This window comes from Notolepis coatsorum (genome assembly GCF_963971535.1).
Source record: "Notolepis coatsorum genome assembly, chromosome: 2".
NCBI classification, from domain to species: domain Eukaryota; kingdom Metazoa; phylum Chordata; class Actinopteri; order Aulopiformes; family Paralepididae; genus Notolepis; species Notolepis coatsorum.
The window spans coordinates 166,510,955-166,537,846 of NC_140166.1; the positions used below are offsets into that span (position 1 = coordinate 166,510,955).

At 47.5% G+C, this 26,892-nt stretch overlaps 1 protein-coding gene across 1 annotated transcript in view; it reads right to left on the minus strand.

Moving 5' to 3' along the window:
- The window catches only part of LOC311223605 (calcium load-activated calcium channel-like), a gene marked incomplete at both ends in the record, with an annotated part of 51,409 nt that overhangs the window by 16,538 nt on the left and 7,979 nt on the right, over positions 1-26,892 (minus strand). The window contains one exon of the mRNA XM_084308381.1: positions 13,141-13,208. Within this exon, the coding sequence (XP_084164507.1) occupies positions 13,141-13,208 (68 nt within the window). The remainder of the gene's footprint in view (positions 1-13,140; positions 13,209-26,892) is intronic.

Here is a 26,892-nt window from a genome sequence, read left to right on the forward strand (position 1 = left end):
AAATTAACAGAGATGATGGCAGACACTGGAGCAGGTTTTTCCTGCATAAAGCAAAAATACGCCGCTCACTTACCCCAGTCTGGACAGTATGTTCGGACGGTCGGATTCTCGGGAAAAACACAATTAATACCCACATCAGATCCAATCTCTATGACGTATAACAACAAGACCATAACAATACCTGTATTAATTTCGGACAGCACCCCGCGCAATCTCTTGGGACGAGATGCAATGTGTAAACTAGGCTGTAAAATCCTATGTACGCCTGAGGGGATTCAAATTGAACAAGACGTGTACCAAATGATGCTACAAGGGACGGGGGAGAAAGAGGCCACTGTGTTCTGGCTGGGCAACATAGATGCAGAGCTGCAAAGGGTCTGTGCCCCCTGGGAGCCATTTCTGAAAACCCAACTGCCTCAGTCTAGACAAACAAACATGGAGGCACATTGCACACTACAATATTTGACGAATAGTGACCTAGTTAGGAACAAGGCATGGTTGCAGGGACAGCCCGAGCAGGTGCAGATTGACTCATCTGCGATAATTGTAGGGAGACAGGGCGCGGCGTTGAGGGTTAACACGGGTAAGTATCTACGGGAACAACATAGACTAAGAGACGCCGCCCCACACATCACTCTGAGAATAAATCCTGGTTACGAATCCGAACATCTAGGTTCAATGATACAGGAATCCGAGACTCAAAGGTGGGTCTCCACGGAATCTCCGCTAATTTGGAACAGCGCAGATGGGAGTTTCATAAAAATAATGATTTCCTTTTCAGTTTTGGCAAAACCGCAAGTAATCAGATTACCAGGAGACCCTTGCGTTATTCCAGAGGCGGATGCTTTGCTGGAACAGGACATGTTGGCGCGCACCCCGGAACGGTTGTGGTCAAAACACGACACAGATGTGGGTCTAATATTGTCGGCACAGCCAGTGAAGGTCAGGTTAAAGAAGGGTTGTAGACCACCCTTTATCAGACAGTATACAATGAAGCCAGAGTCGGAGGAAGCTATATCACATCAGATTGAGGGACTGTTAAAGGGGGGAGTGCTCGTCCCTTTCAAATCCAGATGTAATACACCTATCCACCCAGTGCTAAAGGCGGACAGGGCTAGGTACAGACTGGTACACGATTTGAGGGCGGTGAACGACGTGGTGTCTGGACCAGAGGCGGAAGTCGCTAATCCACACACCCTCCTGACAAACATCCCGAGTAGCTCGCAGTACTATACGGTCATTGATCTCACGCAGGCATTCTTCAGTGTTCCATTGGAAAAAGAGTCTCAGTATCTGTTTGCTTTTACCCACAGGGGGAAACAATACTCTTACACCCGGTTGCCACAAGGGTTCGCGCACTCGCCGCATTACTTCTCGAAGGCGCTCAAGGAAGACTTGCAAGGAGTGTGCGACACACTACTCAGCACGGTTTTACTGTATGCAGATGACATTCTAATCTGCTCGGATACACGTCAGCAGTGCCATGAGGACTCCATCAAAGTTTTGGGTGGATTAGCCGTGGGAGGCCACAAGGCATCCCGTTCAAAACTGCAGTACTGCCAGCCAAAAGTTGAGTACTTGTCTCGCGTCATTCAAAAGGGCATAAAAAGCATCTCACCCACGCAGCTCGAAGCTGTATCCAAGGCACCTAGGCCATTGACGGTCCGACAGATGATGACGTTTTTAGGGATGACTGGGTACAGCTCTGAGTGGGTGGAGGACTATACGATAGCGACAGCGCCGTTGAGGGTGATGATAAAAGAGGCGGGTACAGACAAGCTTCGCGCTCCCTTGACATGGACCGAGGAGGGGGAGGACGCGTTCATAAACATTAAGCGTCTGTTGTTACAGGCCCCTGCCCTGGCGCTGCCGGATTATGAGAAGTGTTTCCACCTATTCGTCTCACATAGAGCGCAGCATGCGACAGCTGTCCTGACTCAAACACAGGGGGGGAGTGGGAAAAAACAACCGATAGCATATTACTCTAGAGCTCTTTCGCCGGTAGAGCAGGGTCTGCCACCTTGTTATCAGGCCCTGGCCGCAGCACATTTGATGTATGAGAAGGCAACGGCCGTGACAATGGGATATGACATTTGCATTTGGACACATCACAAATTGGCAAACTTGATTGAAAGAGGCAAATTTGTTCTGACCAGCCAACGGCAACAGGCTTACATGAGGCTCCTGCAGTACTCGGACGTTACGATAAAAACATGCCACGGCAGTAACCCGGCGGATCTGGTACCACTCCCGAGCGAGGGTCAACCGCATGAGTGTGAGGTGGAGGTACAGGCTTTCGTGAAACTCCGTCCTGATTTGGGAGTCGACCCGCTCGCGATAGCAGAACTCTCACTTTTTGTGGATGGGTCCTGCTATCGGGAGGGGAAAAATTTAAGGTCAGGATACGCCGTCGTACAGTGCAAACCTAACGGAGAAACACTAACAAGAAAGGCCGGACAATGCATGCAACCATGTTCGGCCCAGCTTGCAGAACTAATAGCACTAACAGAAGCATGCATAATAGCTAAAGATCGCACGGTTAACATCTTTACAGACTCTGCGTATGCGCATGGCGTATGCCACCTATTCGCGGCCATTTGGAAGGCAAGAGGCTTTAAGAAATCGGACGGCTCACCGATCCTTCACCACAAGCAGGTTGTGGCGCTTATTCAGGCTGTAAAGTTGCCCAAAAGCATTGCTATCGTAAAGTGCCAGGCACACAGAAAAGACCTGTCCTTTGTGACGATGGGAAACAACGCGGCGGACGAGGCCGCGAAGGCGGCGGCTGCGGTGCCGTCCACGGCTGTTCTGATGTTTGCGGCCGAACTGACGACTGAGGTAACTGAGGATAATTTGAGTGATCTTCAGGACTCAGCCACGCAGGCCGAGAAACAGTCGTGGACGGAGAGGGGGGCTGTAAGGGGGGCAGATGGTCTGTGGAGGAGTCATAACGGTTTGATAGTCGCCTCCATCGATCTTCTGTCCTTAGTGATACCTGAGGCTCATGGTGTTGATCACTGTGGAAGAGCAGAGACCCTGAAACGAATCACGAAAATGGGATTTTGGTCCCCAAAGCTTCAGGCACAAATTGACGTTACACTAGCCAGGTGTTTAACATGCTTACAGGGCAATGTGCGCAAAAAAGTACCGACAGTGGCGGCTTACACACCCCTCCCTGAGGGACCATTCAGACATCTGATTATGGACTATACAGACATGATAACGCCAGTGCAGGGCAAACGATACCTCCTGGTAGTAGAGGACTGCTTTAGTCGCTGGATTGAGGCCATTCCATCTAAACACAAGAACGCGGACACAGTGATCAAGTTCCTGTGTCGCGAGGTCATTCCGAGATTTGGAATTCCCACGATATTACAAAGCGATAATGGCCGCGAGTTCATCGACAAGGTGGTTAAAGGGCTGATGCAGAAATTAGGTATAAGACAGCGCCTTTCCTGTGTCTATAGTCCCGGGTCGCAGGGGAAGGTGGAAAGGGCCAATCTGGTCATTAAAAACAAACTGTTGAAAATCTGTATGCAAACTAAGCTTAACTGGATTGATGCTTTGCCACTTGCTCTGATGGCTATTAGAAGCAGCGTAAACCGCCAAACACAGCTAACACCGCATGAAATGCTTACAGGCCGCAGCATGCCAGCACCGCCATTTAGACACCTGGCTAGGGGCCCGGCATTAGATATTTTTGAGCAAGATCTGAAAAAATATCTTCAGCAAGTGACTAAAATACATGAAGCTGTGTTTCGACAGGAGCAGAGAAAGGAGAGAAAGGGGGAAAAGGAGGCGGAGAAGGAAGCCACCAAACCGAGACTGATCCCTGGGGACTTGGTCTTCGTAAAGGTCCACAAGAGAAAGTGGTCATCACCCCGGAGAGAGGGCCCGTACGAGGTGATCCGATCGACTGGAACGGCAGTCCAAGTCAAAGGATCAGCGACCTGGTTCCACTTCAATCACTGCATAAAGGCCAGCGGCGATCTCTTGGGGGATACAATCGATCGCAGTTATGCAGAACCCGACATGGAGGGTCCGAGACGGCAACTGGAAGGTGCAGTGCCTGCTGATGCTCCCGCAGATGTTGGCAGCAGTGTGCGGACGGTCGGCCGGGCACAACGACGTCATTAAGAACCGTCACGGTCGACCCGTCCTTGAGGATGACGGGTTTGAGTGGGTAGGAGTCCCACGGGGTCCCGCTCAGGCTCAAGTACCAGCAGGCTTTCATGACCAGGCTCAGAATCAGGCGCCCCCTCTTCCCTCCATCGAGGAAGGGGGGGAGAAGATAAGACTACAACCAAACGGGGTGTTTCCCGTAGGACCGCAAGGGCATGTTTTTGATTTTGACCATTCCCCCGTTACAGGCGGGGATACTTACCATTATACTAACGAGCATCGGGTTGTGGGGGTAGATAGGAGAGTTGAGCCTGTCCCGAACCAATCACAGGGGACAGGGGTGAGGGGAAAAAGGGAGGTCAAGGACACTGAGTCGGAAGAGGTGGGGGGACAGGATATGTTCCAGAGGACAGCCGGAACGTTGAGGGACTCAGTGGGCTCACTCTGGGCCAGGTTGAGGGGTTTGCTTCCTTCCGGGGAACAAGATGGGGGCGACTATGACTATGACGAGGAAGACCCGGAGGCTGACCCGATGTATAGGGCGGCTTTAGGGAATGAGTGGTTTAAGTGGGTCCAGTACACGAGCGCGCAGAATCAGATAGAGGATTGTTATGTCTGCTCCAAGGCACGTCCGGATAGGCTGCTGGTGAAGGGCACGAAGTTCAGTTGGGCTCAGTGTGACAGGGACGCAGAGGCATGGGAGGGGCCCCATAATAGTCGCCCTTGGTGCGAGGCAGAGTGTTTGGGGTTTCTCGGCTCTAGTCGTTTTAAGGCGGCAGGAAACGTCACGGATTTCAAGGATGTCACTATGCGGGAACGTTGTAGGAAATTGGATGTACGTGTGCAGGGGGTAGCGACGGGGTTGCCAATACCCAGAGGTGTCAAACTATGGCTGACCAAGGATTTCGAGTGCTTGCAAAAGGAGGGGACCCGGGATGTAGGGGAGGTGGCAGAGGGGCGGTGCACTACTATTTGGAGCATCACGACTAACTGTACGAAAGAAGGAAAGTGTGGACACGGGGTCGTGTTAAAGGGAGTGGATACCAACCCACGGCCTGTAGCTTGCCCTTTTCATGTCCAGGATATGGCACTGGCGGACCAATACTGGCTCTGCGGCAGTAGGAGGTTGAGGAATACACTTCCTTTAGATTGGTCAGGTAGATGTGCCCGGGTTCAGGCGATCATGCCAATGGTGGTCCTACCATTATCAGTGACGGAAGGACCTTCTGAGTCTCCTATCTCTCGAACGAAGCGTAGCTACAAGGCAGACCCAAGGGTGTATCTGGACAGCATAGGACAGCCAAGGGGCATTCCAGCCGAGTTCATGGCTAAGAATGAGATTGCGGCAGGGTTTGAGTCTATTCTGCCATGGATATCGGTCAATAAGAACACCGGGTGGATCAACTATTTGTTTTACAATCAGCAGCGGTATCTCAATTACACCGAGGAGGCGTTGGATGCAATGGGGGACCAGATGCACGCGACCAGTACGGTGGCGTGGCAGAATAGACAGGCTCTGAACTGGTTAATGGCGGAGAAGGGTGGAGTCTGTTCCATGTTTGGACAGTACTGCTGCACATTCATTCCGACGAATGTGGGGCCAGGGGGAAAGTTCTCCGAGGCCATGGCTAAGCTGAAGGATTTGAGGGAGGAGTTGAGGGGGAATTCTGGCCGGAATGAAGAATGGTGGGGGAGTGGGGTGTTGGAAAGATTGGGACAGTGGGGAAGCATAGTGATGCAGACGGGGATATCCATCGGGGTGGCAGGGTTGATATTGGTTCTCCTTTTCTGTTGTGGTATGCCTCTCTTGGGTAGGCTGGTAACTTCACACGTAACGAGCCAAATGCTGATGGTGGGACAGAAAGAGATTGAGCCACAAATCGGGCCATATCCTCAGCTTTATGCTGCCTTAGAGGGAGACGAGGGGATAGAGGATTAGGGGTATGGTGAGGTAGGGACATTTTCTTTTTGTTGGTTCTTTCCTTTAAGAGTGACGGGGGATGGTCTGAGTGCAGTTTTGTTGGTTTATTCCTTTAACTAGGAATTTTAGTCTGATTTTCTAATGATCCTTCGGCATAGAGATTGCAACCATTGAAAATCATTGCATTGTTTTTTATTTTTTTATTATTTTTTGTTTATTTTACTTGTGGTCCTGGTCAAACCGGAATGGGAAGGGGCATCGGCAGAGTGTCGGTTCTGAGCCTGAGGAAGCATTGAGAAGAAGTGGTCTGGGGATCGGTTCTGGGGACTGGAGGGACAAAGGGGGGGGCTAACGCAGTGGGCAAGATGGGCACCTCCCGTCGAAGATGGGGGGGACATGTGGTGAGGTCGGTACCAGCGCCTCCCGTCCAGGCATGGGGACATGCTTCTACGAGGACTGGAGGTGTGGCGTGGTGGTTGCTGTATTGGCAAAATGTGACTTTTGGCAATGCGGTGAGGAGACTATGGCGTGGGCATGGAAGGGGGGCTGAGCGATGGACACTGGGACTCAATGTTATGGAAGAGACAATGTCATTTTTTTTGGGAGGGATGTTCTATGTTTAGTTCTGACGGTCAACTTCTCCTTTCCCTGATGAGAGTCGCGGTTTCCGGCCGGAACTGTGGCTCATTTGGTAAGCGGTGGAGGTTGGGGGGATTTGTCTGTCAGGTTAGGATTATAAATTGGGGTATTTTTTTTTTTTTTTTTTTTTTTTTTATGTTTTATTATTACTCTTGTTTTGAGCGGTTTTGTGTTTATTGTGAGAACGGTAGTCAGCCTTTGTTGGTCCGTTAGGGGTCCAGTGAATGAAGTAAGGTTTCTTGTTTAGTTAGACATTTAAAATTTATTATATGGCTAGGTTTCTTGTTTAGATCAGCCATTTAAACTTTTATTATATAAATATGGTTTCTCGTTTAGTTAGACGTTCACATTTTCTTGGTTATATGATTTGGGTGGGACTAGGGATAGCCCCAAATGGGGGAATGTTGGGGAAAATGTGTATGAGGTGGACTAGTTTAATATAGGTCAACTAGCAGTGCTGAAAGACGGTCTGGCTGACGTTCTTAAAACAATTTAGAACAGATGAACATTTCAGTACGGCATGTTGTGTGCTGGTAATCTCGTACATTGTGTGCTTTCATATCTTGTTATTTTCTCTCTTTCACACAGACACGGGCACACACGTACACAGACACACACAGTCGCACAGATATACACACCGACACACACACACACACACACATTCCCTGTGACACAATACACACATACAATACACATACGTCTGTACGCAGACGCACGCACACACAGACACACACACACATACACACACACACACACACACACACACACATCTCACTCTCTACATCATATCGTGTGTGGACATCATATCTTGCTTATCTCTCTTCATGTTCTCTCTCCGATGTTAAATCTACGTATCATCTTAATGTACGTCATGTCAGATCTGACATGATATGATACGTCATCATATCTGTCATGGGGGGGCAGGACTGAGAGGGGATTTAGGGACAGGCAAAGGGATCCAGGACAGAGTGTTTTTTGTTCAAGCTGTGGTGATCCTCTTTGACCCATAGCTCTTGCTGTTAAAGAACTTCTTTTCTTAAATAAATTACCTATTTGTTACAATTGGAAATATCGTCTCCTGCTGTGTTAAACAACCTTTCCACAACAGCAGAGAAGGCTGACATGATTGGCAGACGTCATGAACGTGCAGGGGCACACTCAACCGGTAACCCGGGAGTTGACTCTGCTCCAACACACCAGGGAATCAACCACCCGCTCGGTACAGACGGTGGTTGTTCCTATAACCCCTCAAGAAAAAACTCCAAAACACACCTGCGGGTATACACTGGCTATACCGCAGTACAAGTGTTTCAGTTTTCAAAAAAGGGTTATCCCAGGCCTCCGGTATCAACAAAACTTTACTTCGGACCGGGCCCGGCGGCACGGGAAGCACAGGATTACCAGAGGAGGTCCAAGACCACCCCAACAGCCCTCTCTTCGCCATGCGTGAGAGAGGAGCGAAAAGAATGGAGAACCAGCCCTAAGCACACCGCACTTGGTATTCCCAGGCGGTCTCCCAACCAAGTACTAACCAGGACCGAACCTGCTCTAGCTACCGAGATCGGACGAGATCGGGCGTGGACAGGTTGGTATGGCCGTAAGCCATTACGATAGTGCAGAGTACAACATGTACCCAACATAGGGTCTCCATAACGCCTAACCCTGTGACACCCGGACCGACCCGGCATTTTCCCCCCCGAAAAAAGCACAAGTCCCTCAGGGTACCAGAACAGCAGATCTGCATCCCCGGCGGACAACGGGTTAACTGACCTGGACCAGCGTGACCAGACCAGTCCCGTGTCCTAACCACGCCGACATGCCCACTCCAGGAGAGGGGGTAGGTATGCGTGTCGATCTAAAACATGAAAAGAGGGCGCCACCCAGACGGTCCCATTAGGACCGTGCTCAGTGGCCCACCCCAAGGGCGTGAGACCCCTCTATCTATGTTCTGATCTATTCCGTTAACATCCCCCAGATATGAACGAGAATTCATCGAGACAACCTAGTAACTGGCGCTCGGAAGAGACAAAACTCCATCCCAGTTGCCCTATAAAAATGCTGTTTTAACAAGCAACCAAGGCGCGCTTAGCCCCTGTGTGATTCTGTAACAGAAAACACACCGAGCCAGCACTATGTATGCGTCGAGACCCAAACACATCAATGGATAGTCTAGCAAGACACCAAACATTGTTCCTCCAAGTCACCTGGGAGAACGACACAGAGCCGTCGTGCTTCATGTACCTTCCTCTTTTTATTCAAAAAAGAAAGAACACAGACTGACATGAATCCCTCGTGACGCAGCTGAGGGTAAATTTTTTTAACATTTTTACATCCCACCACCCTCCCATAGGGAGGAGACGGAAATCCCCAGAGAGACTTCCCACGCGAGCTGTATAGATTGAAAAGAATATATTGCAACATTGAGCTATGTAAAATTTGGGTTAGGGCTCTCCGAGGAGGAGGCACTGAACCAATACACACTCAATAATCGAATTGAATCGAATACACACACAATAGAGCAGGACTCCTTTTTGAAGTTCTACTCATCTTGACAATCCGAGGAGGAAGCTCTGAACTCTGAGGAAGCTCCCTCACAGGGAAGGAGAGTCCGAACTCACAGAAGGCCCGAGTAGGAGCTTCGTGAGGAGGAGCCCTGACCACTCCCTGAAACAGATCCATCATATGGACCTGAACAACTCGCAAGTCTTACCAACAGAGACGCGCACAGTGACGTACTCTATGGCGGGGGGATTTCTGCGGTGCACACGCCCAATTTTCCAGGGCGTGGGACCAGGAAACTCCCTCCCCCCTCTTACCCTGTAACGTGCCGAACAGCAACGTGACAGGAACCTTGAAGGACAGGAGGTTTTAACCCCTGCCCATCAAAAGGGGAGGAAAGGATTACCAGTTCACCCCTTTACGACCCCACACCCATGATACGATGTAATGACAAAAAAGAGCATGACACAGTCATAGTCAGCTACATGAAGTGTCTAACAGCTTCACACAGCTCATGTGCTAACCTGCTATCTGATTTTTACTAAGGAAAAAACACAGAATAGAGAGGGCCCCCTTAAGAGCCCCGGTACCAGACTTACACATGTGCTTCTGTGGCCAACCTAACCCAGTTGTAGATCACAAGACACACACAACCCTTTATCACAACAAAAAATGGCAAGTACACTCCTGCTACAGAGGAACGCCGTTTTTCATAACGAGAGAATACAGAATCCTCGATTAGTATCGGCCACAGGCCTTGCTAAGCACACACAAAAAGCGACCAAACAATCTTTTCTTTAGGAAAATATAGTTTCTCAAGCGGTTAGCACAACCCCAGCAACTAAGCTAAGGGTTACATCGTATCCCCACAAACACAGTGACACAATATATTGTAAACAACATGTCTGAGAGGAGGGTGGGGAAGCCCCAGGGAACCAGGGGAATCACCCCTCCTACCTTACCCTTGATACGGCCCAGTTGAACAGGTAACCCTGTTTAATATGTGGACACACTGTTCATTGTCATTACAGGCTGAGAAAAGAATTCATTCTTCACTCATATGTCACTAAGCATAGCTTTATAGGTTAATTCTGTCTTGTCTTTTGTCTTGTCCTTCTTAACTTTAACTGGGGGATTTTATTGGGGGGGAGCTATTTTGCTATTTTGCTATTTCTTCACTGTTTGGGCACTTTTGCACGGTTCCTGTAGGTTTTTGTTTTTCGAAAAGGTTAATTGTTTTGTATTTCTGGTCGGGTACTCAGGGGCAGCGTTTTTCTACCTCAGGATCTTAAGCCGTTTTGAGGCTGGGCTCCAACCACTGTGTGGCCTGGTGACAATTGCCACATTGTTATGCAGCTTGAAATCTCTGACATCACTGATATGCACGTTTTGAGATGACTCAGTTGGTGAGGGTGAGGGATGTGAGGGGAATTGGAAGAGTGCGCCAATATGAGAATTAGAGACATAAGTCTTATTGATATAGAGCCACACGGCCGGGAAACGGTACTGAATACTGGGAAAGGCCAATTGTAAGATAGTACCCCTTTAAATTAAAATGTTGTACTCTGTTTTTATAAATTGTTATTTCTTTTATTATTATTGTTCTGTTATCTCCCTGTGAAGTTCTGTGTATTGTTATTATGGTTATTGTATTGTGTTGTCTTGTTTTCATGTTAAGTAAAAAATGTGATAGAGCGAATATTCATGTATGTTGATGGTTATGGTGTTTTTGTATTTTTATTTTTATTTTGTTTATTATTTTTCATTCAATATTGGTCCTATGTATATTTTCTGACCCCCTTCTGATCTGGGTCTGGTGATCGTGGGCTCTGGCTGGGGTGGGCCGCGGTTCGGGGTCTCTGCGGGTTGAGGCGCTAAAGAGGCGTGGTGCTTTGGCTCGCGGGGGGGCCGGGCTGTGGGTCCTCCGGGACTGTGGCTTGCGGTTGCTGGACCTGGAGGTGGAGGGGGCTCGGTAAGCACTTTTTATAGTAAAGATTTTATTTTGTTATCCTTTTTCTTTGTGACAACTTGTATTGACTGGTTGTGTATCCGATATATAATAGGTCTAATTTATTGTCTAGTCATTGTTGTGTTAGTTTGTGTTCTTGGATGTCTGTTATGTAATATTGTCATTATTGTGCTGTGTTGTTTCTTGTTTGAAAATATGAAAATAAAAAGATTTGGTCAAAAAAAAGAAGCTTTATAGGTTAATTAACCCCCTTAGTTGTGAGTACACGGTACATGAACACACATGATGTTCTCAACACAACTAACCAGATCATTTTTACACATGTAACAACAACCCGATTTGTATGGAGAAGAAGCTATACCAGTGACAAGACAATTCACACACAACACGCGTCGTATCCTCAATGTATTGCAGCAACACCCGTTTTGGAAAACATCGTTATTACAAAACATTTAGAAGGGAAGGAAGAAGACGTGTTTAAGGTCTGGTCGGGACCTTCCTACCGTGAGCGCAGGCCAAGCGAACTGCAGTCTGGCTAACGGGGCACCGACGGTAAACACAGCATTCCTGTGTTGACGACAAGGGCAGCGTCGCTGCGCCACCCAGCCGCTACGGTTCTCCATGTTGACGCAGTCCTCGCCGGCCGGGCTCCCGGTAGGTTCGACTAACATCCTCTGTCAAAGATGACATCGTAGTCAGAGTGTTTAAGGCATGTTATAGTCACAGAAAACGTTCAACAGTGTAGCATTAAGCTAACAGCCATTCGGCTGATAGCAACAAGCTAACGTATACCAGCCTGGTAAACACAGCGAGCTAACGCCGCAGCTAACAGCTGCGCAGCTAACAGCTGACTGGCTAAAACAGTAGTCCACAACTAGCACGCAAGCTTAAGCAGCTATCACCTGAACTGTATACAATGACATAACAAGCCACACTTCAGACAGGCCGCTGTCCCAATCCCTCCCCTAACAGGGAAAAGAAAAAGAAATGTCAGAACACAGTTGTCAACGGTGATCCAGACATACACGGGGCCCTTTGAGCATGGAACTTCCGATAAAGAAGATCTTATGCCCACATTTCCTCGTTAGGGTATACTTTCATTTGTATATGAAAGATGGGGCCTACACGGGACAGAGAAGCATCGCTCGTCCAGAGAATCCTGGGATCACCAGTTCCTGGTCGCGGCCCACTAGTTGACTATAATGGGCTTCAGACCAAGATCCTCCGACCGCCGTTTTAAGCCGAGCAGAGGACCCTAGCCTGGGGTCGGCGTTTCGTAAATTGTTAGCTAACCCCCATAGCATCAACAACAACCAGAGCTCGCAAGCAAAACAGTACGTACCCAACCTGAAAAAAACCGCTTCTCACAACAGACGGTGCGTCCTACAGTCCAGCTGTGTTGCTGGAGGGTCTTTACCCCATCCAGCCGCAGCAAGGAGGATTGTAGTTGGGAAGCATGTCAGCGGTGTGAGCTCCTAATACGAAAAAAACGTTGAAGGTCGGAATGACCCAGACACTCCAGTAACGAAGACAATATCGCCGTATTTTCTCGAAAATAGTGAGAGAGAAAATAAAGATATGATGTCAACGTATCTCTTGTTTTCCAACTTTCTTCTACTAACAACCTCGTCAAGTGGGGATCTACCGAAGGCACTTCCTTGTGGTGAAAGTGAAGAAGGGGGCGAGTAGGTGACCACACACCTGCTTATGAAGGTAAGCGGAAGGGGGTGTGGTCAGACGGATGTTGGGATGTAAAGGTACATGGTGGAATATTTTATTCAGTGCACGTGCACGAAGTGAAGTACAGTGGAGAACAGGTGCTGAGCAATCCATTAACGTCATAGAACTGCTGGGGTCAAAATGATAAAGAGTGTAAAGTAAATTTGGGGATAACAGGAGTGTTACAAAGAAGTAATTGACCTTATTTGCAATTATCAATAGAGAATCAGAAAGCATATTGCATTAGACATTTGTCGGTGTTAACACTTACATGGAGTTGAACATGCCCATCAATGCTGTGAAGCAAAAACCAATGGCAAACATGGACTTCATTCGTACCTAGAAAGAACAAAACACAACAAACGAAACAGATGAGCAGGGACGCACCAATGCCACTTGTTCACTGCTGGAACTAAAATGTCAGTATTGGCCACTACTAAGTACCGATCTAATCCATTGCATTTACTGAACAGAATAGACAGCTCCTCTTGCTTCTGTGGTAAATATTGAGTTGAATTTCATAAATAACCTTGTATACTGTTTAGCAGAAGTGGCTGCAGGGCTAAATGAGGAATGAGACGCAGGGACAGTTGGATAGATAAAGGTCACACCTAATGTGACCAGATTAGTACTGTATGGTAAAGGCCCAAAAGGTCAAAGAGTATTCACACCCCCCCACCAGAGGACATCATGCCAGCCCCCCCTCGTGAGACAAGACCCAACACAGCGACCACACGGACGGGGGCCACCAGCAGAACCCCTCTGTGCTCAGCGGGGGACCACACCGACGGGGGCCACCGACGGGCCCCCTCTGTCTCTGTCCCATCACGTCGCCACAACCCAGGGGGGGGGGGGGGCTGCCAGCCCCCACAGGAGATCGCCCACAGGAGACCGCTCACAGAAGACGCCCACGGACCAACTGTATTCTATTATTGGCTAGAAATTGTAGTATATAGGAGGAGACAAATTGGTAATTCGGGAGCCCTCAGACCGGACCGACCCCAGGGGTCTGTTGGGCTCCACCGCTCCTTCCACCAGAGAGACTGTGCTGCTTTTTATGTGAGTAAATCATGGACCCTTGGTTGGTTAAAATAGAATGTAAAGATACTTATCTTAGAAACCAGGCTTACTCATATAAAAAAGGGGCCTACAGTAAATTATGTATGTTCAAATTATGTTACCAAGTGACTGTTTATGTACATTATTGAGGTTTGAGAATGCAAACCTGATTGTGATTTCTGTTCTGTACACGGACAGCCCTGTTAATGTTCTCTGATAATCTTTTGTCCTATTCACCTTGGTCTCCTGGCTCTGATCAAATAAATGTTGAATTGGACTATAGTTCATGGTTTGTCTGGCCTACACGTTTATTCCTCATCTGCTTAAGTCAGATGAGGAGACCAACAATTCTATCACGTATGATCCCTTTCTCCTCCTTCCAGATAATCAATCTCATTGTATTGTACTACAATAACCTCAAATTATTGTAGAAGTTCTGTGGGAATTTACCACAGAAATGGTGCCGTTCTTCCCACCCTATTGTGTCTCCCCCTGAAAAGGTGCGGTAGGGTCTTGTCATAACAAATCTGGACCTTGCTGTGTGTTGGGGACACGGGGCAAAGAGCTGGGGGTTGCTGCGTTTGGAGTTATGGACGAGAGGGACAGGATGAAGGTTGGTTGTGTACGCCACTTGTTGGGACCCACGGTGAATATGGCTTTTGCATGCAGGGTTGGGGGAGCGGTGACTTAGGTTAGGATGTCCGAAGGTATGAAGATCGCGCTTGTTGTGCAGTAAACATGCAAACGTGGGCTTTTTATGTTTGTGTGTTTGTTCAGACACAAGAGGCCGGTCCCGGCCTATGCGGGCCACGGGGGTTGAGTTGGGACTCGTATGGAATATACTTTATGAACTATACGGGGGGGGTTGCACCAAGAAGAGACGGCATGTAATGGGATTGCGTATTGGTGGCGCACAGACTATCTGATCATGATGTAATGGTGGCGTCGCATGACGGCAGATAAAAGGCTTTTCTGGCTAGGAAGCACGGTTATCTGGTGTGTACGACAGGGGCGCGTTCTGAGTATATAATTGCCCTAAAATTATTCTCAGGAAGGGGGCGCGGGTAAGTTGGGGAGATTTGGTTGTTCTGAAATGGAAAGAGAGCTGTGTCCGATGAGCATTATGGCCCTGCTTGTAGTCACAGATAGCGGGACGGGGACCGTGAGTGAGGACAGTATGGGCATAAATGCGTCGGGCTCGATGTAAAGAAGAGCTCTGTTGACTATTCAGAACATGCAAGTCAGGTATGGTAAATATGAGTGGAACCTGGCATGATCAGCGCAGGGGGTCTGTGCGATTGCAGGATTAAAACGTAGTAATTAATAGAAGATAAGGGTGCCGGCGTGTTCAAGAAGGCTCGGATGGACGAACTGAAGTCAGGGACCAATCGGCCTAATTTAAATGAAGATATATTTGCCGTCCTTAGGCATAGTATCGAGCGGATCGGGTGGTCCTTTTTAATCTTGAGCGAAACCGGCCTGTTGATTCGATTACGTTCGCTGTGATACAAAAACAATTCGGTCGAAATGACTGATAAGTACTTAATGGTTGTATGGGGGATTATGGCTATGGTTAGGAATTGTATGGGGGACTATGGCTGTGGTTAAGGAATGATTGGCGAAACGTAGGAGCTTATTGTTGTTTTGTTATGATATTTTAATGACCAACGAACATAGGTTTGAGGCGAGTCCTACTGGTGGTTGGGGCTAGCTAGCTTAGCTCTGTGGAAAAGTCCGCGGTGAAACTGGGGACGTTACGATGGCGTTATGAGAGAATTGATTAAACACTGTGGCGGCGATTGCGGGTAAGAAGCGAATCGAGACGTAGGGTGGCGAGATTGTGGCCGTTTTGAGGGTTATTATTGATGCGGTAGCGATAGTGTATGATATTAAGAAGTCGCTGCTTGATGACGTCATGGTGTTGTGGAGAGTGTGTAACGTTCGCGGTGCTATGAAGTGAGGCGGAATAGGTAGGAGAAAGGATTCGTGTTGGACTATGTGTGCGGCGGTTGGTTGGTGTGAATGTTTTAAAAATTATTTTCTGTTAGAGTGGTTGGTTATTTTAAGCTTGTGTGAATTGTTTATGCTTTGGTTGGTACTGAGCGAATTGCGTGGATGAACGGATCTTGAAAGGCACGGCTCCCGTGAGGGCCTTGAACGTCGCATTAGAGCTGGCTAAGCTAGTTAGCTTGCGTGCCGTTGTTGTGTGGCGTTTGCGGGCGACATATATTACGTTTCGAGTTTTGAGAATGATGTTGGGGAAGGGTTAGAGAACGTGGTGAATGTCGTGGCATTTTTATGAATGTCGTGGCATGTTTAGAATGTCGTGGCAGATTTTGGTTGTCGTAGCAACGTTATAACGGTCGCATCGGTTGCTGCTGCGCATGTGCGGTTCGCTGTTTCGTTTGTTTTCGCTCAGGGGCCAGGGAAAACGGGTGAGTTTATATTTAGCTTTGTGTGATATGGTTGTATTTGTATATTGTACATTGTATTTTTGTGTAAACAGGGGAAGAGATGTAACATGTATGGTGGTTAGATTAGGGGAGATAGTCAATAAGGGTTTACTTAGGCTGCAAACAATACAGTGAGCCTATTGAGGGGAAATGAAATAATGGATACATTGCCTATGATAAATCTGGAGTTCACAAACTAGCTACTCTGGGTGATTGTATTATTAATATTAGGAACATACATATACACATTGGACACAGGTGTATATTCTTGACCAAAGGGGGGAGTTTGAGAGTAGCTATAGGCTGAATTTGGAGAGATGCTCTACACTAGAATTACATGTTGCTTGCAGTGAAATCAATTTATCACATGGGTATGAAGAAAGGAGCATTTGGAACTAACCACTAATGATGTTTTTCTAAATGAGTGTTGCTTATATTTGTAATATGTTTTTTTAAATGAAAGATGCTTGTGTTTGTAGTATGCATAAATATTGTTTTGTGAAGATGTGATTTTTAAAATCTGTTTAGAGTGCAATTGTTTATGCTTGTTTTAGATTGTTAAATCTTTAATACACTGTTAATGTGGTTAGGACATGTGTTTATGCTTATTTTAGAATGGTAAGTCTTTAATACACTGTTAAAATGTTGACACAAGCCTCCGACTTGTAGGAGATTATAATTTATTGATGGAGGCTTGCTGTGTTGAAATACAAATTTGTTTAATAATGATGTTGTGTTTGACTGGAGTTAAAATGTAGCTTGAATTAAAATGTATAGGATACATTGATGTTAGGATGTCAGATTTTGGTACACGGTTGTATTAATGTTGCTGCAAATCCTTAGGTCATGGGGGTGATAATTTTATGATGTAGGCTTGTGGGCGTATATGTTATTTTGTTTCATTGCTATGTTGAAATACTGTTAGAATGTTATATCTTTAAAGCCATTGATTTACATAGGCTGATGTTTATATTAGGATTGATTGCAAATCCTTGGGTCACAGTGGGATAATTTAGTGACGGGGGTTGTTTAGAAGCTGCTATGATGTAAGATTGTGTTTTAGCAGTTATTATAAATGATTTTGTGTGTTCAATGATTAATCCTTCTGTTGAGTTACAGGGAGGTCACGGAAACTCACAGGAGTGACCCAGGCTATCTTTACTAAGCAGTAAACGGCCCAAGGGGGGTCGAGATGTACAGCTGCTTACAATGGCTGTTCTTTTATGACAGGATGGCGTGAGATTAGATGCAACAGGAGAGAGGTCAGAGGTGAAGATGCAGGAGACAGTTGTGGAGTGAGAAAACAGTTGGCAGTTATTTTTATGACGGGGGAAATGTTGAGACAGGAAGCGGCTAATTTAAGAAGACAGGGTAGGAGGAGAGGTTGAGTAGAAGCCAGATCAGATGAGGTTATTTACATTTGATTGGGGCGGACTATTTGATTGGATGAATAACCTGGAGTTATCACCAGTTCTAGCAGGCTGGGGTGACTTCAGGTTGAAAAAGGGGTTCTGCTAGACCCTTTGAGAGTAGAGGTTAAGAAGAGATGAGTGTAGCCTGATGAGGGAGCAGAAAAGTTAAGGGCTAAACAAACTAACCTTTGTTTGTCAAAGATGTGAAGTGATTAACGAGTGTGGTATATGTTTATAATATGAATGATGGGTGGATGATGTTGAATTGTGATGTTCGATTGGTTTTTGCTTTGATTTCTTTTCTAAAAAACTCTAAGGTTCAGGATTGAATGTGTTGTGACACTGTGAAATTGGATGAGTGCGTTTACTTTAGGTCATATTTTTTGGTTGAGTTGGTACAGATAATATTTTTATTTAAATTTAATTTTTGTATGTATGTGTGAGATTGAGATGTTGTCTGTTTATGTCCTTTTGATTTCAGTGAATGATTGAGCTGGGGGTGGGGGCCAGGAAGCCTTAATTACCCATTCACACACACACACACACTCACATTCACATTCACATACACACACACACACACACACACACACACACAGACACACACAGACACACACACACAGACACACACGGACACACACACACACAGACACACACACACACAGACACACACAGACACACGTTCACACAATCTGATCACACATACATACACACACACAACTTAGCTTTCACTTAAGGTGAAACTAGTCTTAAAAATAACAAAATGTGTTTAAGTATGATATATCTGTGTTTATGTAATCAATTGGATGAGGGATTGAATTTAGATTTTTAGAGTTCTTTTCTATTTTTAATCTTTGAATTTAGAGTTTTGGATTTCTTTTCTTTTCTTTCTGAATAACCATTGAGGTGGTCTGCGGTTGGAGCTGGTTAATTTCATTGATCTGCTTTCACATCTGTTGGAATGTTTTTTTGATTATTTGCCTTTTGTTGTTTCTCTGTTATGATCTGGTGAGAGGACTGTTGAAGGCTGGGATACATTGGAACAGATGGAGGCTGGGATGCATTGGATCAGATCAGTGACAGTTAAGTAGTGCCACCACGATTTGCATATGGAATTAATGGCTTCCCTTATTGAGTATGTTGACATATTGTGTAAAAAGTTTGCTCTGTGCTTGTGTCTTCAACAGCTCAGAAAAAGGGAGGGGGAAGGCAGATCGACGATGGGGGAGACATGAATACATTTCATTAGAAGCGGTAACGTAGGATTTCATTTTTCCCTGTTACTCTTCAGTCCAATGATGGTGAGAGAATTCTTGTACACAGAGACCCCTGCCTATACAAACCCCATGCGGGTGGGGCCAGGTTGTAAAAACTGAACAGATGTGGTTTGGAGGAACTTCCACGCTATAATCGTCTGACGACGGGTTGTCATGAGATAATCGATGACTGGACCTGGGATGACCTGGCCTGGGAGGGCGGGGCCAGTCTGAAGACTGAGCTGACAGTGTGTGAACAAGGTTCTCTGGGGAGTTGTGGAGTTGTGGTTGGACTGCAGGGGACAGGGACGGGACTGAATAGGTGCTGATGGGCTTTGTCTTGTGCACATTGATTTGGTAGGGCGCAAGCAAAGGGCGGATAAATTACACAATGCAGGGTCAGATAAAGATGCATTCACATAAGTGAGGATATGGCCAGAGTGAGGAGAATGGGTGAAAGAAAATTTTCGTTGAGATTCTGCTTTCCTCTGCCAAAACTGAGCTGTGGAAACAAGAAGTGACAAGGTTATGACCAATATATGTGTCATAAAAGGGGGGAGGATAGGTGGGAAGCAATTGATTGATTATGCAGATGTGATTGTACTATCTTAAGGAATAAATTAGCAGAAAGAAGAGATTATTGAATGAATATAAAAATGAAAATATTGTGATACTAATGTATGTTTTCTCTCAACCAGATCATCTAAAAGAGTGTGGGAACAAACTTTCCTGTAGATTAAGATAATTGGGTTTTAAATTTGTGATTTTTAGATTCAATTTGTGATGTGTAGATTAAAATTATTTTTAATTGTTGTTAGAAATTTTGAAAAAATGAATTTAAATTTTAGAAAAAATGAATCCTTTGAATGGTTAGTATGTATAGAAAATCAAGTCAATATATCATATGTGACGATAAGAATCGTCAAAACGGGGAAATGTGGTAAATATTGAGTTGAATTTCATAAATAACCTTGTATACTGTTTAGCAGAAGTGGCTGCAGGGCTAAATGAGGAATGAGATGCAGGGACAGTTGGATAGATAAAGGTCACACCTAATGTGACCAGATTAGTACTGTATGGTAAAGGCCCAAAAGGTCAAAGAGTATTCACACCCCCCCACCAGAGGACATCATGCCAGCCCCCCCTCGTGAGACAAGACCCAACACAGCGACCACACGGACGGGGGCCACCAGCAGAACCCCTCTGTGCTCAGCGGGGGACCACACCGACGGGGGCCACCGACGGGCCCCCTCTGTCTCTGTCCCATCACGTCGCCACAACCCAGGGGGGGGGGGGCTGCCAGCCCCCACAGGAGATCGCCCACAGGAGACCGCTCACAGAAGACGCCCACGGACCAACTGTATTCTATTATTGGCTAGAAATTGTAGTATATAGGAGGAGACAAATTGGTAATTCGGGAGCCCTCAGACCGGACCGACCCCAGGGGTCTGTTGGGCTCCACCGCTCCTTCCACCAGAGAGACTGTGCTGCTTTTTATGTGAGTAAATCATGGACCCTTGGTTGGTTAAAATAGAATGTAAAGATACTTATCTTAGAAACCAGGCTTACTCATATAAAAAAGGGGCCTACAGTAAATTATGTATGTTCAAATTATGTTACCAAGTGACTGTTTATGTACATTATTGAGGTTTGAGAATGCAAACCTGATTGTGATTTCTGTTCTGTACACGGACAGCCCTGTTAATGTTCTCTGATAATCTTTTGTCCTATTCACCTTGGTCTCCTGGCTCTGATCAAATAAATGTTGAATTGGACTATAGTTCATGGTTTGTCTGGCCTACACGTTTATTCCTCATCTGCTTAAGTCAGATGAGGAGACCAACAATTCTATCACGTATGATCCCTTTCTCCTCCTTCCAGATAATCAATCTCATTGTATTGTACTACAATAACCTCAAATTATTGTAGAAGTTCTGTGGGAATTTACCACACTTCATTATTGATTGTGTATTCCCTATGACTGGTAATAATAATAGCATTTTCTTCGTTAGACATCCAACATGCTTCCACGTGTCAAACAAGCACAAAACCATGCAGAAACGGCGCTACCTGTGCATGGGTCCCGACAAAATGTCCCTGCCAGATCGTCCGTGACAGAATCAGTGACCACAATTTGCTGTGTAAAGCCCGTATTGGAAAAATACGGCAAATCATGTCACCATGCTTTGATTTCTGGAAGGTTCTTGATATTGGGTTTTAGTATTGGGTAAAGTCTCTGATACTGATACTGTAACTGAGGGGTACAATTCCCTGACTGTATTGTTAGATATGATACTTACTACCACTACCTCTTGTACTTTAGACTCTGGCCACCCAGTACTAGGTATAAATAATTATGATAAACACTCCCACCTGATGAAACGGATCCAACACAAATGTACCAAGTCGAAAGTCTGCGTTTAATAATAATACATAGCAAAAGGTATGTACAACGATCACTTAATTACATTTATGATTTGAAATAGTATGCACTTTTATGGCAAATGAGTATTCGTAGGTAGATCAATATCGAATGTCCAATCTCTGATTGCGCAGGAAGCAAATATACAACCTGGAATATTTAGGGAACAATAGCAATGATACTTGAATGATTATATAGCTGGATACACTAGGGGAAGGTTCCGACTGCTTGTAGGACAGCTGGAGGGGGGGGGGTAGAGTCTGGCTGTATCCCGTCTGGCCGAGGGTATCCTGGGAGAGCCCACAGTCGTGCGACCCGGTGCCCAGCGATCCTCGATCCACAGATGAAAGCAGTTGGACTCTCTGTGGCCGGCGTCCTCCGGTCCACGATGGAGAGACGTGAGGCGACCTCGTCGTGTAGAGCGTCTTCTCACCTGTCGTCCTCTCCGGGGGGGGTATTTCCAACACACCGCAGTGTTGGCCTTTATCCATAGAATAATCAAAGTACTCAAAGCATAATCCAAGCCGGGGAAGGCTAGCCGTCGTCGGTAGAATAATCCAATATACAGGTCCACTCGCTCTTTGGCCTGGAGCTCCTCGGGTGCAGCTTCACGTGGGGTCAACCACCCTGGATAAGCGTCCAGCTGATGCCCGAAACGATGGGGGTGCTGATTACTATAGAACTCTTACCGCACGAGGCACTACATATGAATAGACTATTATTAGCTTAATAGAATACGTCCAACTCGACGATATAGTGCCAAATATGACTATTCAAATATTAATATACACGATGTCTCAATGCCGATACTGGGCCGAATTGGCCTTACTGCCCACACGTGGTTCGCGGGGAGGCTTTTGCGTCTGTCACTCTGTTGGAGGGTAAGGAACTGGACTAAAAGAAAGCTCTACTTTAATAGCGCAGTATATATACGCACTATGAACAAATAGTACCATTAGTGGTGCGGTAGACATATTCCTACGCGGAACTAGGACTTGTCCATACATGTTGAGCGGTACGATTGAACCTGGTCTGAGGGGTATGGCGACCTGGCACCAAGGTCTCGTCCAATGGTAGAATGGAGACTATTATGGGATGTTCAGTAGACTAGAAGGGATATTCAATGCATATTGTACAAGGAATATACAAGGGATATCAGGGGATATACAAATACAATTAAATATATATATATAAATAAATATATATATTCGGTTTAATCTGATCCTTCAGAACAGCCGCCCCCTAATTGGTCCCAACCCAATTAGCTAAGCAGAGACAGATTAACCGCACTGTCCACCACTCAAGGGTTCGCTGTAAGGGTCAGTCAACTCACAAAGTCATAGGGTCATGGTCATCATCGATTGTGTCTGGGAGTCGGGGCAGTTCTATGAGCCTCGCCACAGGACGGGTGTAAATGCGCCCCTGGACGAGTACTTCAGCTGCTCGGACCTTGCCATCGGCACCGGTGATCACTTTGCTTACGCGGCCAGCCGGCCACATAGCTCTGGGTAGTGACTGGTCAATAATCATGACGACTGTTCCTTCCGTCAAATTGTCTCTCTCTTTTACCCACTTCTGGCGGGTCTGTAGAGACGGTAGGTAGTGCAGTAGGAAACTGCTCCAAAACTTGTCGGCTAATACTTGGCTGTACCTCCACATTCGTCGGCCGTTCGCTTCTTCAGGCCGGTACATTGTCTGGGGTAACGCGGGATCTAGCCGCCCCATCAGGAGGGTGTTGGGGGTGACTGGGTCGACATCTGCTACATCACTGGAGACGTAACCGAGGGGCTTTGAGTTCAATACTCCCTCAATCTCCGTGAGGACTGTCATTAGGACTTCTTCCGCCACAGTCTGGGCCCCAAGTACTGCGTACAGGGCTGTCTTTATAGAACGTACTTCTCGTTCCCAAGTTCCACCGAAGTGGGGTGCGTTTGGGGGGTTGAATTGGAAGTCAATCTGGGCTGGAGCGAGGTGGGTCTTAAGTTCTGGGCCCATAGCTTGGAAGCTCTCCCTCAGCTCTCTTTCTCCGCCTTTGAAGTTTGTCCCGTGATCGGACAATAATGTAGACGGTTTTCCTTTCCGTGATGTGAATCTTCGGAAGGCCATAAGGAATGAGTCTGCGCTCATGGTCGGAAGGAGCTCGATATGTATCGCTCTGGTGGTCATGCATTTGAATACAATACCCCACCGCTTCTCGGTGCCTCTTCCTTTCTTTATGTGCAGCGGGCCAAAACAGTCCATGCCTGTTGAGTGGAATGGCTTGTCGCCGAGTCGGAGGCGACATGGAGGTAGGTCAGCCATCCGTGGTATGCTGGGCTGCGCGCGCCACTTTCGGCAGTCTAGACAGGTTCGCTGGAAGCGTCGCACCGCCTCTCTTCCTTGAAGTATCCAGTAACGACGTCTGATTTCCGCGAAGACTCTCTCTGCTCCTGCGTGGTGTACATCCTCGTCGTATTTCTTTATAATCAGCTCTGTGACCTTGTGTCGGCTGTTCAATACGATCGGGTACTTAATGTCATCCGGTAAATTGGGGGCTCTCCGCAGGCGACCACCCACTCTGATGAGGGTATGTGTGTCACTCTCGGGGGCCAGATGAATCAATCTGCTGTCTGATGGGACGGGCTTTCCTCCCTGTAGACAGTCTAGTTCATCGGGGAACGAGTCTCTCTGGGCTCGTTGCAGTAGAAGCAGTTCTGCTTCCTCGTAGTCAGCTGCTGACATATCAGCGGGGGACTTAATCTCTGGGTGGTGCCGCAGGAATGTCCGTTGCTGCGCACTCTCTATGGTAATGCAATCGTCTATGTTGGGGTCTGCGGAGACAACAGTGCTCAGTCCACAGAACATGGGTTTCTTATTCTCAGCCTCCTGGTCACTTGCTTCCCTCGGGGTGGGCGTGGGCCAATCTCCTTCCGGGAGCTTGAGGAATGCTGGTCCGTCACTGTAGATGTTATGACGGGTTAAGTCATCTAGGGACATTCCCCGGGTGATGACGTCAGCTGGGTTGTGTTTTGTATCAACATAGCGCCAGTTTGCTTCTCCGGTTAACTCTCCGGTTAACTCTTGAATCTCAGTGACTCTGACTCCCACGAAGACTTTGTATTTGCATGAATCCGATTTGATCCAGGCGAGTACTGTCGTGGAATCTGACCACAGGATTGTTCTATGCACCGGAATGGTGAGCTCACGTTGGATGAGCGTGGCTAGATGCGCTCCTGCGAGGGCTGCGCAGAGCTCTAGACGTGGGATAGACTGTTGCTTGCGTGGGGCTATTCTCGAGCGGGCGAGGATGAATGCTGTGTAGATCTCTCCCCCCTCTTCTTGGGCCCGCAAGTAGGCTACTGATCCGTAGGCGACCTCGGAGGCGTCACTGAAGACATGTAAATCCATTTTACATGTCTCTGGCCTCACCGTGGGTGGGAAGTAGCTTCGGCGTATATTAACGCCTGGGAGTGAGTGGAGTTCCATCTCCCACTCTCTCCAGGTGGATGCAAGGTGTGCGGGAATGGGGTCGTCCCAGCCCTGGTCCTTGTCCCACAATGCTCGTACAATCATCTTTGCCCTGGTGGTGTACGGTAGTATACATCCTAACGGGTCATATTGTCGGGCGAGTGTTCTGTACACACTCCGTCTGGTGGTCGGTATTGCCGTCGACCTTCCCTGCTCCGTGGTCAGGGGTTTGTGTCTATAGTGGAGCGAATCTGTTTTGAAGCGCCACACTAGTCCTAGTGTCATCTCTTGGGCTTCTCCTGGGATTGTGGCCATCCAGGTCTCGCCGCTCGCTGCCTTGTCCTCGGAGGAGAGGCTGCGCAGTACGTGCGGATCGCTGCTGGCCCACTGCCTGAGATCAAAGCCGCCTTTGATCAGAGAGGCGCGGAGTTTAAGTAGGAGAGCCTCGGCTTCTTCCTGGGTCGAAACGCTTTGTAGACAGTTATCTACGTAGAAGCTGTTCTTCACACTGTGTCGGACCTCTTCGTCCGCTGCTGGGTCCTCTGCGACATGTCTCTGTAGTGCAAATGTAGCACAGCATGGGCTGCATGTAGTTCCGAAAGGGAGGACTTCCCATTGGTAGATGGCTGGGTGCTCATCTCCTGGCCTCTCTCTCCATAGGAACCGCAACAGGGGCTTGTCCTCCTCTACTAATCTCACCTGCAGGAACATCCCTTTGATATCCCCGCTGATAGCCACCTTGTCCTGGCGGAAGCGGAGTAGTACGCCTAGTAGGGAGGGGCCGAGTGTAGGACCGGGCAATAGCTCTTTATTCAGATTTTGGGATCCGATCTGGTAGCTGCAGTTAAACACGATGCGGTCTTTGCCGTTGTGATGAACCTTGTGGTGGGGCACGTACCACGATTCAGTCGTCTGGTCGGCCTCTTTAATGTCAATCTTTGTGACGTGTCCCGCTGTGATGAGCTTCTCAATCTCAGCGCGGTATACACTTTCTTGGGCGGGGTCCTTGGCTAAGCGCCGCTCTGTGTTTAGTAGGTACCGCTCTGTGGCGTCTTTCTTTGCGTGAAAGGTAGGCATCCCTTCCCGCCGCAGGAGTGGCGTGGCGTATCTCAACACGCCGCTGACTGGGACTCTCTTTGTTCCCGTCTCGAGGAGGTTAATGGCGTAGATGTCGTCTTTAGAGCGAATGTCTTTCTTTTCGTTCTTAAAGGGCATTTGTTCTAAGGTCCATAGCCTCTCTACATGCTGCAGGAGTGCGGTGTCTCCCTCTGTGACTCGGGAGTGGAGACAGCTAGTGGCTGTGGTTCGGTTGAGAGATTTGGCGAGTGGGCCTTGGAGAGTCCATCCTAGGCGGGTCTCGACTGCTGCAGGACAGCCTCTGGGTCCGGTATGAACCCGGTCTATCGGGACAATGAGGTCTGCATGGTCGGAGCCTATCAACAGTGTCGGGGTAGCACCGTCTATGAGTGGGATCGGTAGCTTGCGTAGATGTACATATTTCTCCATCAGCTTGGCTACGGGGTATGTGTACCGCGAGAGTCCTATTTCTTGGCTGGTGAAAGCGTCTGTAATCCTGTACCGTCGCTCGGGCTGGCCGGTTGCTGCGATAGAGAATGAGACATTCTCGCCCTTTATCGTTTTCAAATCTCTTCTTATTGTCCGAATTGTCATTTGGTTTTCGCTCCCCCGCAGCCCTAGCTGGGCCGCAGCGGACGCAAGCAGAAGGGTCTTCTCTGACCCGTCATCAAGGACGGCGTAAGTGTCCATGACTTTATTCTGGTAGCTCAATGTCACACGGACTACCTTTAAGAGCACTCTGGCTCCGCTGCTGCTGGCGGGGTCGATGTACATGACGCTTGCTTTGCTGCTTGATGGTGCGGGTGGAGGCCGCCGTCTGTTACTGTCGTGGAGTATGTCCAGATGGGCTCCATCGCACCGACTGCACTTTTTCTTTAAGCGGCATTCGGCTGCCATGTG